We start from the raw sequence: 13,124 nt of genomic DNA on the forward strand, positions 1-13,124 counted from the left end.
TGCCCAGAACCTCTTGACGGGGCTGCAATATCATTAACGAACCCATCATGCAGACGGTGACCGGCGGACAGACAGATGGACATGGGCGTTTGAGGGGATGGAGAGAGACGGATGGCTGGATGGATGGATGGATGGACGGACAGCAGAGGAGGGTGCATGGAGATGGATGAAAGGGCGTGAATAATCGAGGGGCTGGAGAGAGCCGGCTGGACAGAGACCGAGCGCACCCCAAAAGCGCTTCGTGGGAAGGGCAGCGGGGGCCGGGGGAGGCCCCGGGGGGGTCTGGGCTTTGTGTGCCGGCGGAGGAGGGTGCTGCCTCGGCCGCTCGCCGTGATGCTCCGGGGGCGGAGAGGAGGAGGAGGAGGAGGAGGAGGAGGAGGAGGAGGGACTTGCAGCCTTTTTCTGGCTGCCGCCGAGGCGGTGGGCGGCAGAGGGAGGGCAGCCCGGCCGCGCACCGGCTCTCGGGGGGGTGACCGGCCCCGCCGCCCCCGCGCACCATGGCCGGGCTCCTGCCGCTGCTGCTGCTGCTGCTCCCGGCGGTGAGTGCGGGGGTGCGGCAGCCCGGGGGGAGCGGGCGGGGAGCGCGGAGGGTCCCGGGGCACCGGGGCTCGGAGGGACCAGGCAGGGGTGGGATGGAGAGTCCCGGCGGCAGCGCGCAGGGGTATTCGGAGGGTCCCGGGGGTCCCGGGCTGGCAGACACGGAGGGTCCCACATGTACCGGGCTGGAGAGCCCTGAGGGGAGCGGGCGGGAGGTCCCGGGGGTACGAGGCGGGCAGATGGGGGGCTCCAGCGTCCCGGAGGCACCGGGCAGCCCGGCTGGAGGAGGGGGGGCGGGCGGGGGCCCCGGGGGTGCCAGGCAGAGCACTTCTGGGGGCAGAGGGAGGGGGCCCGGGGAGGCGGTGGTGATGGGGGACCCACAGGGATGGCTTGTGCAGCCCCTCTGATCCCACCCCACTGAGCCCCATCATCCCTTTTACCCAGGAAAAAAGGGTGACAGCCCTCACCCAATAGGTGTGGGGGGGGACAAGCCGCCAACACCCCCAGTGCCCTCATCTCCTGCCATCCCACATCTACAAAATCTCCCTTAGACCTTCTCAGCTGCAAATTTGCTGCCCAGAGTGAAGGGTGAGACCCTCTTCCCCCCTGGCGTGAGCCCCCGGGACGGGCACAGCGTGTGCCAGAGACAAAACTCGAGGACGCGGGGTGCCAGGGAAGAGGGGAATGCCCGGAGCAGGGCAGCCGGGTGGGCACACGGGGATGGACCCACCCACCTGGGGCAGAAACAGGGCTTTTGTTGGGGGAGGATTTGACGGGGGTCCCAGAGGTTTCGTTAGGCAGCAGGACACCCTTCAGGCAGGATATTAAAGCTGGGGCTTTAGGGGTTTTATGCAGAGACCGAGCAGGAGAGCCGTGTTTGAGGCTCCGTGCCGGAGGGTCTCCTTCCCCCATACACCCACGGTGCTGGGCATGGGATCAGGCTGGCCAAGCTCACCGGGGATGCTCGCCGCAGCGGGCGGGCGGCAGGAAAGGCAAGAGCTGCCCCAGCCATATGGATTCAAAAGATTTCACCCCAGGGAATTACTCGCCTCGGGCAGTCCCCTACCTGCTGCAGCCGGGCTGGGCTTCGGTGTCTCCCAAATCTCCGCAGCCACCTCCCCAGGTCAGGGCTGAGCCCAGTCGTCGCCAGCCGGGGCACCCGCTGCCTTGGGGCTGGATCTGCCCCCCAGGATTACATTTGAGACCCAGGGGGGCTGGGGGGGTGTACAGGGGCAGCCCGGCAGCTCCACTGAGCCCTCACCCAGTGGGATAACGCAGGCGGGTCCAGATGTGCACCCACAGCTGTGGCCGCAGCCCCGGGGCCACCCTAAACCCCGGGCACCCCGTGTTCGTTGCTCTTTACCTGTGCTACTTGGCCGGTAGCTCCGCACGGGAAGAGGCAGAGCCCTCCCAGTCCTGCCGTGCCGAGGGCTGGCCGGACCCGCAGACCTCAGACGTGGCTTTCTCTGCTGCCCAAAGTTTGGGGATTGCTCGGAGCCAGGGGTTTGGCCCTTCCTAGACAGGGTGCTTCGCCAAGAAAGGCAGAGCCTGTCTGTCAGGCTCGCGGGCGGTTCGGATCCAGGCCTGCCGCTGGGCCCATCTCCAGCTGTAGCATCCCCTCCCTTCCCCGCTCCGGTGAGAAGCGATTTTCTGCGCCAGGGCTCCGGAGCTAATGGTGCTGCGCCCAACTCCCGCTCCGCGGAGCTCCCTCCGAGGCCATCTCCTCAACCGGCGGCATCTGCTAGGACACAAAACCCCACTGACAACTCCAAAAACAATTAAAAGCTTACAGAGGTGTTGCTCGCACCCTCCGTCCGTGCCCCCCTCCTTGGTCCAGCTGTCAAAATGCTTTATGGTGTTAATACCTGTGGCTTTGTCAACGGGAGTTGTGTTAATAACATGCACATTTCAGCGGGCTAATGCAGACCATGTGCCCCTCTTATAAGTGTGTTAATCTTTATGGGGGTTTCAGTGCTCGAGACCGAGAGCTGAAAGGGAAACGCAGGCAGAGCAGGGGGGGTGCAGCACCTGGGACTGGAAGTTGCATTTTCTACAGTATTTAGGAGCGCGGAGGCGGGGGGGACCTGGCAGGGGGGAGGCATGGGGCACTCCTGGCAGCCCTATGGGGAGGGGACACGTGGCCAGAGGGGATCCCCGGGGTCAGCTGCCGGGGGTCCAGGCTTCACACAGAGGAAGCGGCACAGCCGGGTCCCATCCCCACAGGCACACCGAGCCGCTCGCAGCTGCCTGCGGCGTGGGAGAGCTGGCCGCTGCCGGCCCCAGCTGCGCTGCCGCAGCCTTCCATGCCCTATTTATAGCCAGGCACGTTGGGCTGCTCCCCCAGCCCCACTCGTGGCTGCTGCTGCCACAGCCGTGGGGAGGTGGGAGGGGGGGCAAGCCCCTGCCCGAGCAGGGGAGATGCACTGCAAGTCGGGGCTGCAGGGGACAGAGCAGCGGGGTGAGCTCCAACCAGGTTTGCTGCAAAGCCCTACGAGCTGGATCTGTCCCCCGGGAGAGGCAAAAGCAAACCCCTTCCTCACCCCCAAACCCATTTCCCAGCTGTGTTTGGGGGTGCTGGGAAGCCCCCACCTCCCGAATCTCTCCTGCCTGTGCAGCTGGGGCCCGGTGCCAGAGCGGGCTGCCAGCCTGGGCTGGCGAAGCAGCGCCAGGGCTGAGAGCACATGCTTTCAAGCGCAGGGTAATTGGAGCACTTTGTCATTCAGATGCCTATAATTGGCGCTCCATTGTCTCAGCCGGGCCGGATGATGCACAGCGAGTCCATAACGCCGCATTGTGCAAGGAGGTGGCCAACTGGCTGACGAGGCATCCAGATGCACGGGGAGGGAGAGCTCCTTCAAGCGTTAGCCGAGTTTCTTCCCCGAAAATCAGGCTTAGTTGGATGGCAAAGGGATGGTCCAGCCCTGGAACGCACCTGCCTGCGAGCAGAGGGAGCAAAAGGAGCCCTGGCAGAGCTCAGATCACCACGGGCGTCTCAGCAGCCCTGCACCCAGGCAGAGATGCTTCCTGCCCCGCACGGCGCTGGCCAAGAGGTGTTTTGGGGAGCAGCTGTCCTGCAGATGCACCCCGCTCCCCAGCCTGCAAAGTGCACGTGCAGGATGGCTCTCACCCCACCGCTCGTGGCACGTTTATTGCTTCCATATGTGACGACAGGTTTTATAAGCAGACACGCTCACCTCCCTTAGACAGTAACGTTGCTGAAGCTCTCGGTGCTCCCTTCAAAGTCTTCATTTCCACCGTGGGGTGCGATTTCTGATCCCCACGTGCAGCAAGAGTGCTGTGCGGAGCTGCCGCCCGAGCTCTCCAAACCCTCCATCGGGGCAGGCAGATCTCCCCACCATCAGCCCGTAGGCAATGCTCTGCCTTCTTCCAGGGTGGGAAGGGCTGAACCCTTCAGGACGGCAAAGCATCCTTAGAGGAGACGACTCAGATGTCAGACAAGGGCAAACAACACTGTAACCCCACAGAAAAGCCCACATCACCCCAAAATACCCACCAGCCCGGACTGTGGAGACATGGGCTTTCCTGACCTTCCTCCAGCAGCAGCACTTGGCAGGGCCTTTCTTGATGAAAAGAGTTTTGCATAGGAAAGTCCTTTCTCCCAAGACCTGTATTTAATGCGAGCCCCCTTTAGCCCCAACACGGGATGTCCACCCCAGAGCGGGACCCTACAACACACCTCCCCGCCTGCCCTAGCAGGGAGGGTCCCATAACAAGGGTCACCTCCCGGCTCTGTTGTCTCTCCCAGGGACCCGCCTGGGGCTCCAAGGACAAGTGCCCCACCAAGATGTACACCACAAGCGGGGAGTGCTGCAAAGCCTGCAACCTGGGAGAGGGGGTGGTGCAGCCCTGCGGGGTCAACCAGACGGTCTGTGAGCCCTGCCTGGACAGTGAGTACCTGCTCCCTTCTGCAAAGGGCCACAAAGGGGTGGCATGGGGTATGGGCGGGGGGGGGTGGGGTGGGGGTGGCTTTGGGGACCACGAGCATTAGCAGGCACCTGGGTCTCCCCACGTGCATCTTCTTTCCCTTCTGGAAGTGTTGCCCGGGCACAATTTGTGCCGTTTGCTTCGCTCTTTCCCTGCACAGCCCAACGGTGCTGGGCACGGCCCTTGCACAGATCAGCTCCACCTCGCACGCAGCCTTCCCAAGGCACCCATCTCTGCTCTGACACCGGGGTTACTTCCAGCATTTCCCCAAAGCATCTGCCCTGCAAATCCCAGCCATGGATGCGGCATCTCCCCCTGTTTTGGGACCCATTGATGCCAGACCCCTTTGTAGATCCCCCTTCCAGCACTGTTCCCCTCCGATGGCTCCCCAGCTACTGGCTCGCGGCCGGCGTTTGCCTCTGAAACATTCCCCTCCCCACGCTGACTGTGCGTTGGTCTCAGATCCAGCCACGGGGATGGCTCCCAATGAGCCACCTGTATTACTATTTTTTTTTTTAAACCTTGTAAAGACTGCAAAATAAAAGCAAGTTTGAGAGGGGAGAAGCAAATCACATCGGTCCCCGAGAGAGAGGGGAACAGTTTTCTCCTGGCCGGCTCCAGGCGCATTGCCTATGTCAAATGCTTCATAAATGTCGGTTGGAGATGTGTGCTGGAGACCTGCTTAAATGCTTACAGATGAAGTGGTCCAACTATTACTGTTTAAACAATGCCATGATAGGCATAAGCAATCTGCCCTTCAAATTTACTGCTGCAAACCCTTTGAAGGCCTAAGGACAAGTATTTGTAGGAAAAGCTGTGCCAGCCAAGCCCAGATTGCTCCAGGGGTGTGATTTGAGAGGGGGAAGGGACAGAGTATGGCTGTGGGGGAGCAAAGAGGAGGCAAAGTCCGGGGAGTGTGGGGGGGAGAAGCAGTCTAAGCAGAACAGCGCCGGCACAGAGCAGGAACAGTGTCAGGGCAATGCTAAAAATACCTCTGCTTTCCTGCAAAATCGATGAAGAGCGCTTACCCTCCCAGCACCTGGCTGCAGGGGCTGAATCCCACCGGCTGCAAGCTCGGGGCTGCCGTGCAGGATGACCCCGCTCCGCACGGCAGCCTTGCTCCCTCCTGGGCTGCAACGGGCTTAGACCCATCTTGCTGCGAGGTGCCAGGGCATCCGCTGTGCCCTCCGTCCCCATGAGCCCTTCCTGCAGGGAACCTGGCCTGGGTGTCAAGGCTCCAGCTGGCAGCTGTGCAGGGCTGTAAATCCCCAGGGCTGCAAATCCCGAGGGCTGCAAATCCCGAGGGCTGCTGTGCATTCCTGGGTGTGCTCAGACGAGCCAGTTTCCCGTAACCCCCTGCGCTTCCAGGCTGGCAGATGGCCTGTCTCCCTGATTTCTTTCTGGGAACTGAGGGGATAAAGGGAATTTCCACACTCCCTAGAGGACGTGGGATGTGGAGGTTATGGAAAGACCAAAACCCTGACCGGGGTGTGGGTGCTGGAAGCCCGTGCATCAGCTGGGGCGCCGGTGCAAGTGCCGCTGCTCTGGTTTGCATCCCAGCTCCTCCTGCCCAGCCCCACATTGCCCTAGGCCAGGCATTTTTATTTTTGCCGGGGGATTAACATCAGGCAGCAGCTCTCTTGGGTCAGGGAGCTGAGCTGGAAAGTACCAGGGCAAAAGGGTCTGGCCCCTTCCTCCATCCCTGAGAGGATGAGAGCAGCCAGGAGCAAACACCGCTGCCCCAAGGCCTCCCAGTATCACCCACAGGCGGAGAGCCAAGCCCCAGGGCAGCACTTTGTGCCTTGCTTGGCTTTGCTGCTGCTGGGCCAGCACGGCTGAGTGCTCCTGGCCCCCAGGCAGCTGCTCTGGGACTGCCAGTCCCCCTCCCCGTGCCTCAGTTTCCCCCACAGCCCCTCACCTGCCTCCCAGTCCAGCAGCTCACAGCCCTGCCACCCCTTGCTTGGGAATAATCTCCTCTGTGGGCTCCCAGGCACTCACCCAGCTGCACAACAGCGTGGTGAACACCCCAGGGCAGGATCAGGCAACTAGCGTAAGAAGCAGCACCAAGGGGGGCAACCCGCTCCCCTCACCGCCTCAAAGAGGAGAGCAGCAAACTGAAGAACCACAACCAGGACAAAGTCCCTGCAAACCCTCCTGCTTTATACCCCCAGCCCTGCCCCAGCCCCAGCCTTGCATTCGTTCGTCGATGGCAGCATGGATTAGCCCCCAGAAGGTCGTCAGCTGGGAGCTGCTGGGTGGGGGGGACCGTGGGGTGACTCACGGGTGCAGGCGCTGCAAGGGGGCAAATGCTCCCCCAGCTCTTCTCTGAGCCCAGAGCGGGATTTTGGGGTGGGGAGAGAAGGAGACCTGCAAACGCTCTCGTCAGCCCTTGCTGGGATGGGGAGAAGGTCCTTTTGGACCCGGGCTCACGCCGGATCCTGCTGCCGCAGGCGCTGGGCGGGCGCAGGCAGCCCCGGTCCTGGCACAGCACCCTGCCTGCCAAGCGTGAGCCGTCGGGGGAGGAATGCGGGCACGGCCCTGGGCTGCCGAGATCCCCACCTCCACCCCGGGCTGCCTGCGAGCTCTCGCCTGGGATGTCTTCCGATTCACCAGCCAAATTGTTTTGCAAAAATTTGCTACGACCGAAGCACCACCCCTGCCGAAGCCCGCGGGGGCCGGAGGAGACGGTCCCTGCATTAGTCCAAATGGCCACTTGCTTTTTTTTATTATAATTTTCTTTCTCCCCGTCCCTTGCCAGCCACCCCTGATTGCTGCCTCATGATTTATTTATCCCCCTCGCCAGCCTCCATCGCTGCGGGCGGGTGGGGGCCCTGTTTGAATCTCAGCTGTAATTGCTCAGCTCAGATACCTTGCTGCCACTGAAAATGTGCCCACTCAGCCGTATGTCTTTCCTGGCCACTTCCCCGCTCTAATGGTGCCTATCAATAATTCAGAATAACGCAAAGGATGAGCCCAGGTTAATGGGAGCTGTGCACGCCAGCGGCCGACCCGGTGCTGTGTTCGCTCGGCCGGGCAGTGGGGCAGGCAGTGGGGCAGGCAGTGGGGCGGGGGCTGCTCGCCCACCCCGGGGTAGAGCCGAGGCGGCAGCTCGGGGCTGGCGGGTTCGTCCCTGGGGTCCTGCAGTTCCATGGAGGGCACGGGGCCGGCCCTGAGAGGGGAGCAGGACACCCAGACACAGTCACGGGGCGGCGGGAGATGTCGGGGGGGTGGAAATGTCATGGCTGTTGCTGCTCAGGGTTCGCTCTGAGCCATGGTGGGAAAAGCAGCTGCCAAGGCTGGGACGGCACCTCTGTGCCTCTAACCCTGCCCATCACCAGGGTCTCGGGGCTCTTCATTCCCCTTGAAAGCAACCAAAAATTAAGCACCAAAAATTAAGGACAGCTCTGCCCTGAGCCTGTCCATGGCTCCGTCTCCCCTTGGCCACCCAGGGAAGCTGGAGGCCACGAGGGTGGGAATTACCGTCTCCTGTGATCATCCTTGGGAGACAGGCGGGTAATTAAAGATTAGCAGGTGGCCGGATTGACTTCCCGAGGAGCAGGGCTAGCAGAGGGATTGTGCTTGATCTCCCCGACACCTTCTCCGTCAAGGAGGCTGGACCTTCCCCCGGTGTTTCGGACGAGGGAAGACGGGGCGTTGCGGCAGCAACGGGGGGATCGATGGCAGGCAGCCGATGCAGGGACACAGCAGCTGTGGCCTCCAGGACAGGAGCTTACCCGTCTTCCTGGGCTAAAAATATCTTCAAACACCTTTGGGAGCGGGCAGGGGGAGGGAGGGGGCACGGGGGCGGCTTGCCGGGCTGCGGGAGGAGGATTGATTTCCCCGGCAGAGTCAGTCCTGCAGGATGAAACCGGAGCGCAAAAAGCCCCGGGGTCAGAGGAGAGTCAGCAATTAGTGTTGTAGCCTCCCGTTCACATCACGCCCTGCGTCCCCCGGCCTCCCCGAGCCTGGCGGGGACACGCGGCCGAGGAGGGGGGCACAGGGCGGCGATGCCCCGGGGGACCCCCTGGGCAGGATGCAGAGGAGAAAGCGTTTGGGATGCTGGGGAGCAGCGATGGCTGTAGGATGTCCACGGGGACCATCCGGAGGTCGAAAATGGGGACGGATGCTCCGGCTGGGGACACGAATGCTCGCCCGGGAACGCGGGCACCAAGTGCTGGGATGGGCACGTTGAGGGCAGCAGCCAGACCTGCCCAGGCTGCAGGAGCTCGAAGGCTGGATCCCCACGGAGCTGGGGAATTGCTGCAGAAAGCGTGTAGCTGCGTATGGGAAGCGGAGCCTGTGGGCTGGGGGACGCTCGGTGGTGTTGGGGGGCTGCAGGGGGGGACGCCTCTCTCTCTGGCCCAGAAGGGGGGGAAAATGGTGCACAAACCCATCTCCCCAGCCCGGCACCCTTTGACGATGGGTGAAGCCAGCGCTGGGGAGCGAAGTGGCCATGGGGATGGGGACGTCATGCTGGGACCCTGCTCACCTCACCCTCTGTCCCCTGCCAGGCGTCACCTACTCGGACACGGTGAGCGCCACGGAGCCGTGCAAGCCCTGCACGCAGTGCGTGGGGTTGCAGAGCATGTCCGCGCCCTGCGTGGAGTCCGATGACGCCGTGTGCCGCTGCGCCTACGGCTACTACCAGGACGAGGCGAGCGGGAGCTGCAAGGAGTGCCGGGTGTGCGAGGTGGGCTTCGGCCTCATGTTCCCCTGCCAGGACTCGCAGGACACGGTCTGTGAGGAGTGTCCCGAGGGCACCTTCTCCAGTGAAGCCAACTTCGTGGACCCCTGCCTGCCCTGCACCACCTGCGAGGAGAATGAGGTGATGGTGAAGGAGTGCACAGCCATCTCGGATGCCGAATGCAGGGGTAAGACCGCCTTTTCCGGGGAGAGCCGTTGCGGAGGGGAGAGCTGGGTTCGCCAGGTCTCCTATAATGCTCTTTGCCTCGGTTTCCCTTTGCACCACAGCAGCGGGGAGGCAGGGGCATGGCCCTGGGCTCGGAGGAGAGGATAGGACCGGTGTCCAGCTGGGACACCCAGCCCTCGGGCGTTGCAGCGTGCAGCTTCCTCCTGAGGCAGCGAGCCCTCGGCTCCCTTGCAAATGCCCGGCCCCAGGCTGTGCACAGCCCTTTCCAGGGACTTCCTCGGCCGAGCTCCTGGCAGGACGCTGCCGCGGGTGCAAGCACCCTGCCGGGTGGCTTTCGGTGTCCAGGCACAGCGAGCAGAGCCGAGAGGTTCACCGGTCTCGGACGCCGCGCTCGCCGCCGCCCGAGCCTTCCTCAGGAGGGAACTTGGCAGCCCACGGGTTTCTGATGGGAATTAACTGCCCCGAAGAGCTGGGGAACAGCCGGCCCTGCAGCCCGGGAGGGTTGGGTGCCCAGGGGAAGGGGGAGAGCATCGTTCACCGGCAGCAGCCCCCCGCCATGCCAGCCCGCACCCCACTGCTGTGCGCAGCCCCCCAAGGAGCGGCAGGGCTGCTTACGGCTGGGGTCACTCCAAGTCGATCCTGGGCGGTAGCAGCATGGTTCCCTGCCCCGAGCCCGGCCAGGGAGAAAAGGGCTTTGTCCCGGCTGCCGCTGATTCACAGCGCGGGGGCAGCTGGCGCAACTCCCTTCAAAGGGTCGAGTAAATGGAGCCATAAGTCAAGGAGCACAGGGCCAGCTTTGTTAGCTGGCAGCGGGGCCCCGCCGGAAACGGCCGTGGCGGCCACCGAAGCGCCGCTCCGAAAAGGCAGCGGGGTCCGACCGGGGGCCGTGGCCGGGAGGACCAGCAGGGCAAGACGCCAGCTCCCTGCCGTGGCACCCGCTCCATCCTCGCTGGGCCGGCGGACGTGGCGCAGCCCCACGAGGCTCCCTGCCAGCGGGCGCAGGACAAGCCCCTGGAGAGGGGTGGGGTGGGGGGGGGGTTTGGGAGGGAGCCGGCACCAGAGGAGGGGATGGGGCAGCCACAGGTGAGGGCGTTTTCCCGGGGCAAGACGAGACGTATCCCCTCACGCCGTGGGACACGCCTGGGTGCGGCAGGAACGGGGTGGCTCCCAACTGGGGCCGGGCTGGCAGGGTGCGTAGCTGCAGACGGGGGCCGGGAAAGGGGCAAATCCAGGCTCCGGTGCTGCTGGCAGCAGATGAGCCGGCTCCGTGCGAGCTGCGGAGGCAGCTGGGTTGCCTTCCGTGGGTCCCGGTGCAGACGTGCGGTGGGTGGGAGGCAGCTGGGGCTGCTTTCCTGGGCTTCGGTACCAGCGATGGGAGCCCAGGGCTCGGTCTGCAGCGTGCACTTGGCGGGAAGAACTGCAGGACTCCAGCAAACCCAGTGCTGGGAGAGAAGAGCTTACAAAGCCATGTGCGTGTCCAGCCACGACCAGGCACCGTGAGCCACTCGGGGCAGGGGATGGCTTCAGCTTGTCCTGGGGACCAGGCAGGCCGGTGCTGTCTGGGGCCAGGGGATGACGTGGTTTGCAAGGACAAGTCTGGGGACAAGGGGATGGGGCCGAGCTGGCACCTCCACAAGCCCCGCAGCCTTTGGAGGAAGATCCCTGCAGAGACCATTGTCCCTTCACCAATTCACCCGCCACAGCCCATTACATGGCGTGGCCGGCTGTGGGACTAATTATTCTCATTTCTTTTCCCCTCCCTCCTGGCAGACCTCCACCCTCGCTGGACAACACACACGCCATCTCTGGTGGGCTCCGACAGCCCCGAGCCCGTCACCAGGGACCCCTTCAACACCGAAGTGATGCCCAGCACCCTGGCAGACACCGTCACCACCATCATGGGCAGCTCGCAGCCCGTTGTGAGCCGCGGCACCGCTGACAACCTCATCCCCGTCTACTGCTCCATCCTGGCGGCCGTGGTGGTGGGGCTGGTGGCCTACATCGCTTTCAAAAGGTGGGGGACCAAGGCAGCACCGTGGGGTCGCGGCAGGGGATTCGGGTAGTGGGAAACAGGCTGTGTCCCCCCGCTCAGGGGTCCCGCAGCCGGAGCTGTCACCGACAAGGGAGGGAGGGGACCAAGCTGAGTGGATAGGAGGTGGATTTCCAAAAATGCATGAGAAATCAGGCAGTTGAGGGGTGAAAGAGGAAGATGGCAGCAGGGTGGGGGTGCAGGGTGGGGGAGCCCTCATTGCAACCCCCCCCCCCCCCCGCCCAGCCCCTGCTCGTTCTGGCACGCTGCGGGCAGCCGTCCCAGCCGATCACGCTCGGCGGCTCATCCCCGGCGCGCTGGCTTTGCACCTGGCCCCGGGCAGGCCAGGGCCAGCTCGGCGGCTCTGCGGGCACCCCGGGCTGGAGGCACCCCGAGGGTGGGGAGGACCCACGGGCAGCCCCGGGACCCCTGCGTGCTCCGGCAGCGCGGCCGCGTTTTTGCAGCAGATCCCTGCGGAAGGGAGCCCTGCCCTGGTCCCTTGCAAAGCTCAGGAGCTTGGCGCCTGCTCAGCGGCTGCAAACGCCAATTTAAACCGATCCGGCCACCGTCCTGGAGAGGTTGAGGCTGCAGGAGAAACGCTTCTCCCTGGGAAAAGCGGTCCCAAGAAGGGGACACAAAGCAACCAACCTGCGCCCAGCCTGGGGGACGTTGCCACCGGCTGTCACCTCCCCGCTCCTCTCCCTGCAGGTGGAACAACTGCAAACAGAACAAGCAAGGGGCCAACAACCGCCCGGTGAACCAGACGCCTTCACCGGAGGGGGAGAAGCTGCACAGCGACAGCGGCATCTCGGTGGACAGCCAGAGCCTGCACGACCAGCAGCCGCCCAGCCAGAGCACCCAGGGGCCAGGTAGGGTGAAGCGGGTGCTGCAGGGTGGGCAAGGGTGCCCCGGGGATGGGTCTAACGCTGCTTCGTCCTTCCCAGCACCCAAGGGAGACGGGAACCTCTACGCCAACCTGCCGCCCAGCAAGAAGGAGGAGGTGGAGAAGCTGCTGGGCAGCTCCGCGGAGGAGACGTGGAGGCAGCTGGCCGGGGAGCTGGGCTACAAAGAGGACCTCATAGACTCCTTCACCCGGGAGGAATCACCCGCCCGGGCTCTCCTGGCCGACTGGTCCTCCAAGGAGACGGCCACCCTCGACGCCCTGCTCGCCGCCCTGCGCAAGATCCAGCGCGGGGACATCGCTGAGAGCTTGTACAGCGAGTCCACCGCCACCTCTCCCGTCTGAAGGGTGGCCCGGGGCGGCCCCGCGGGGTCCCCTTCCCCCTTTGCCCCCTTGCCTCTCCTCTCCCCGGCACCGAGAGCCCTGGAGGGGAGGGTGGGAAGGAAGCGGGGGCTCCCCGGGCCCTCCCAATTTACGGTCCTGTATGCACTGAGCTCCTGTTTTCGGTATCGCCCCCTCCCAACGCCACCTCCTCCCGGCAGCCCGTAGCAGGTCGGGTGCGAGGCTCAGTCCCGCTCGACGCCCAAAGCCCGTCTGCTGCCAGAGCATCCTCTGCAGCCCCGTGAGGCTCAGCGGACGGACGCAGGAACGAGCACCGTGCTCTCGGCCCTCTCCTCTCTCCCGTTCCAGCCCCTTCTCCTTCATCCTTGGGGCTCCAGTTCTCCTCTTCCTCCTGCCCTTCCTCCTTGGCCCACCCCGCCGCTATCTCCCGCTCCCCTCCAACGCCCTGAAATCCAGCTGCTTTCCCCAAACCGCAGGCAAAGGGCAGGGCTGGGCTGGGC

At 64.1% G+C, this 13,124-nt stretch overlaps 1 protein-coding gene across 1 annotated transcript; it reads left to right on the forward strand.

Annotated features, from left to right (window-relative positions):
* The first annotated feature begins 453 nt into the window (after window positions 1–453).
* Window positions 454–12,633, forward strand: NGFR (nerve growth factor receptor). The gene is made up of 6 exons (XM_075522754.1): window positions 454–539; window positions 4,304–4,445; window positions 8,994–9,353; window positions 11,123–11,366; window positions 12,090–12,250; window positions 12,326–12,633. Exons 1-6 carry the CDS (start codon window positions 498–500, stop codon window positions 12,625–12,627), a joined length of 1,251 nt encoding a protein of 416 aa, XP_075378869.1. The 5' UTR covers window positions 454–497; the 3' UTR covers window positions 12,628–12,633.
* Window positions 12,634–13,124: the final 491 nt, after the last annotated feature.

Source organism: Mycteria americana, chromosome 22 (assembly GCF_035582795.1).
Source record: "Mycteria americana isolate JAX WOST 10 ecotype Jacksonville Zoo and Gardens chromosome 22, USCA_MyAme_1.0, whole genome shotgun sequence".
Taxonomy (NCBI): domain Eukaryota; kingdom Metazoa; phylum Chordata; class Aves; order Ciconiiformes; family Ciconiidae; genus Mycteria; species Mycteria americana.

What these genes read in the sequence shown, in the direction of transcription:
- NGFR (XM_075522754.1), top strand. Translation starts at nt 498, where the DNA reads ATGGCCGGGCTCCTGCCGCTGCTGCTGCTGCTGCTCCCGGCG. An exon ending in CTGTGAGCCCTGCCTGGACA is followed by an intron (nt 4,446 to 8,993) that starts GTGAGTACCTGC and finishes GTCCCCTGCCAG; the next exon opens with GCGTCACCTACTCGGACACG. An exon ending in CTCGGATGCCGAATGCAGGG is followed by an intron (nt 9,354 to 11,122) that starts GTAAGACCGCCT and finishes CCCTCCTGGCAG; the next exon opens with ACCTCCACCCTCGCTGGACA.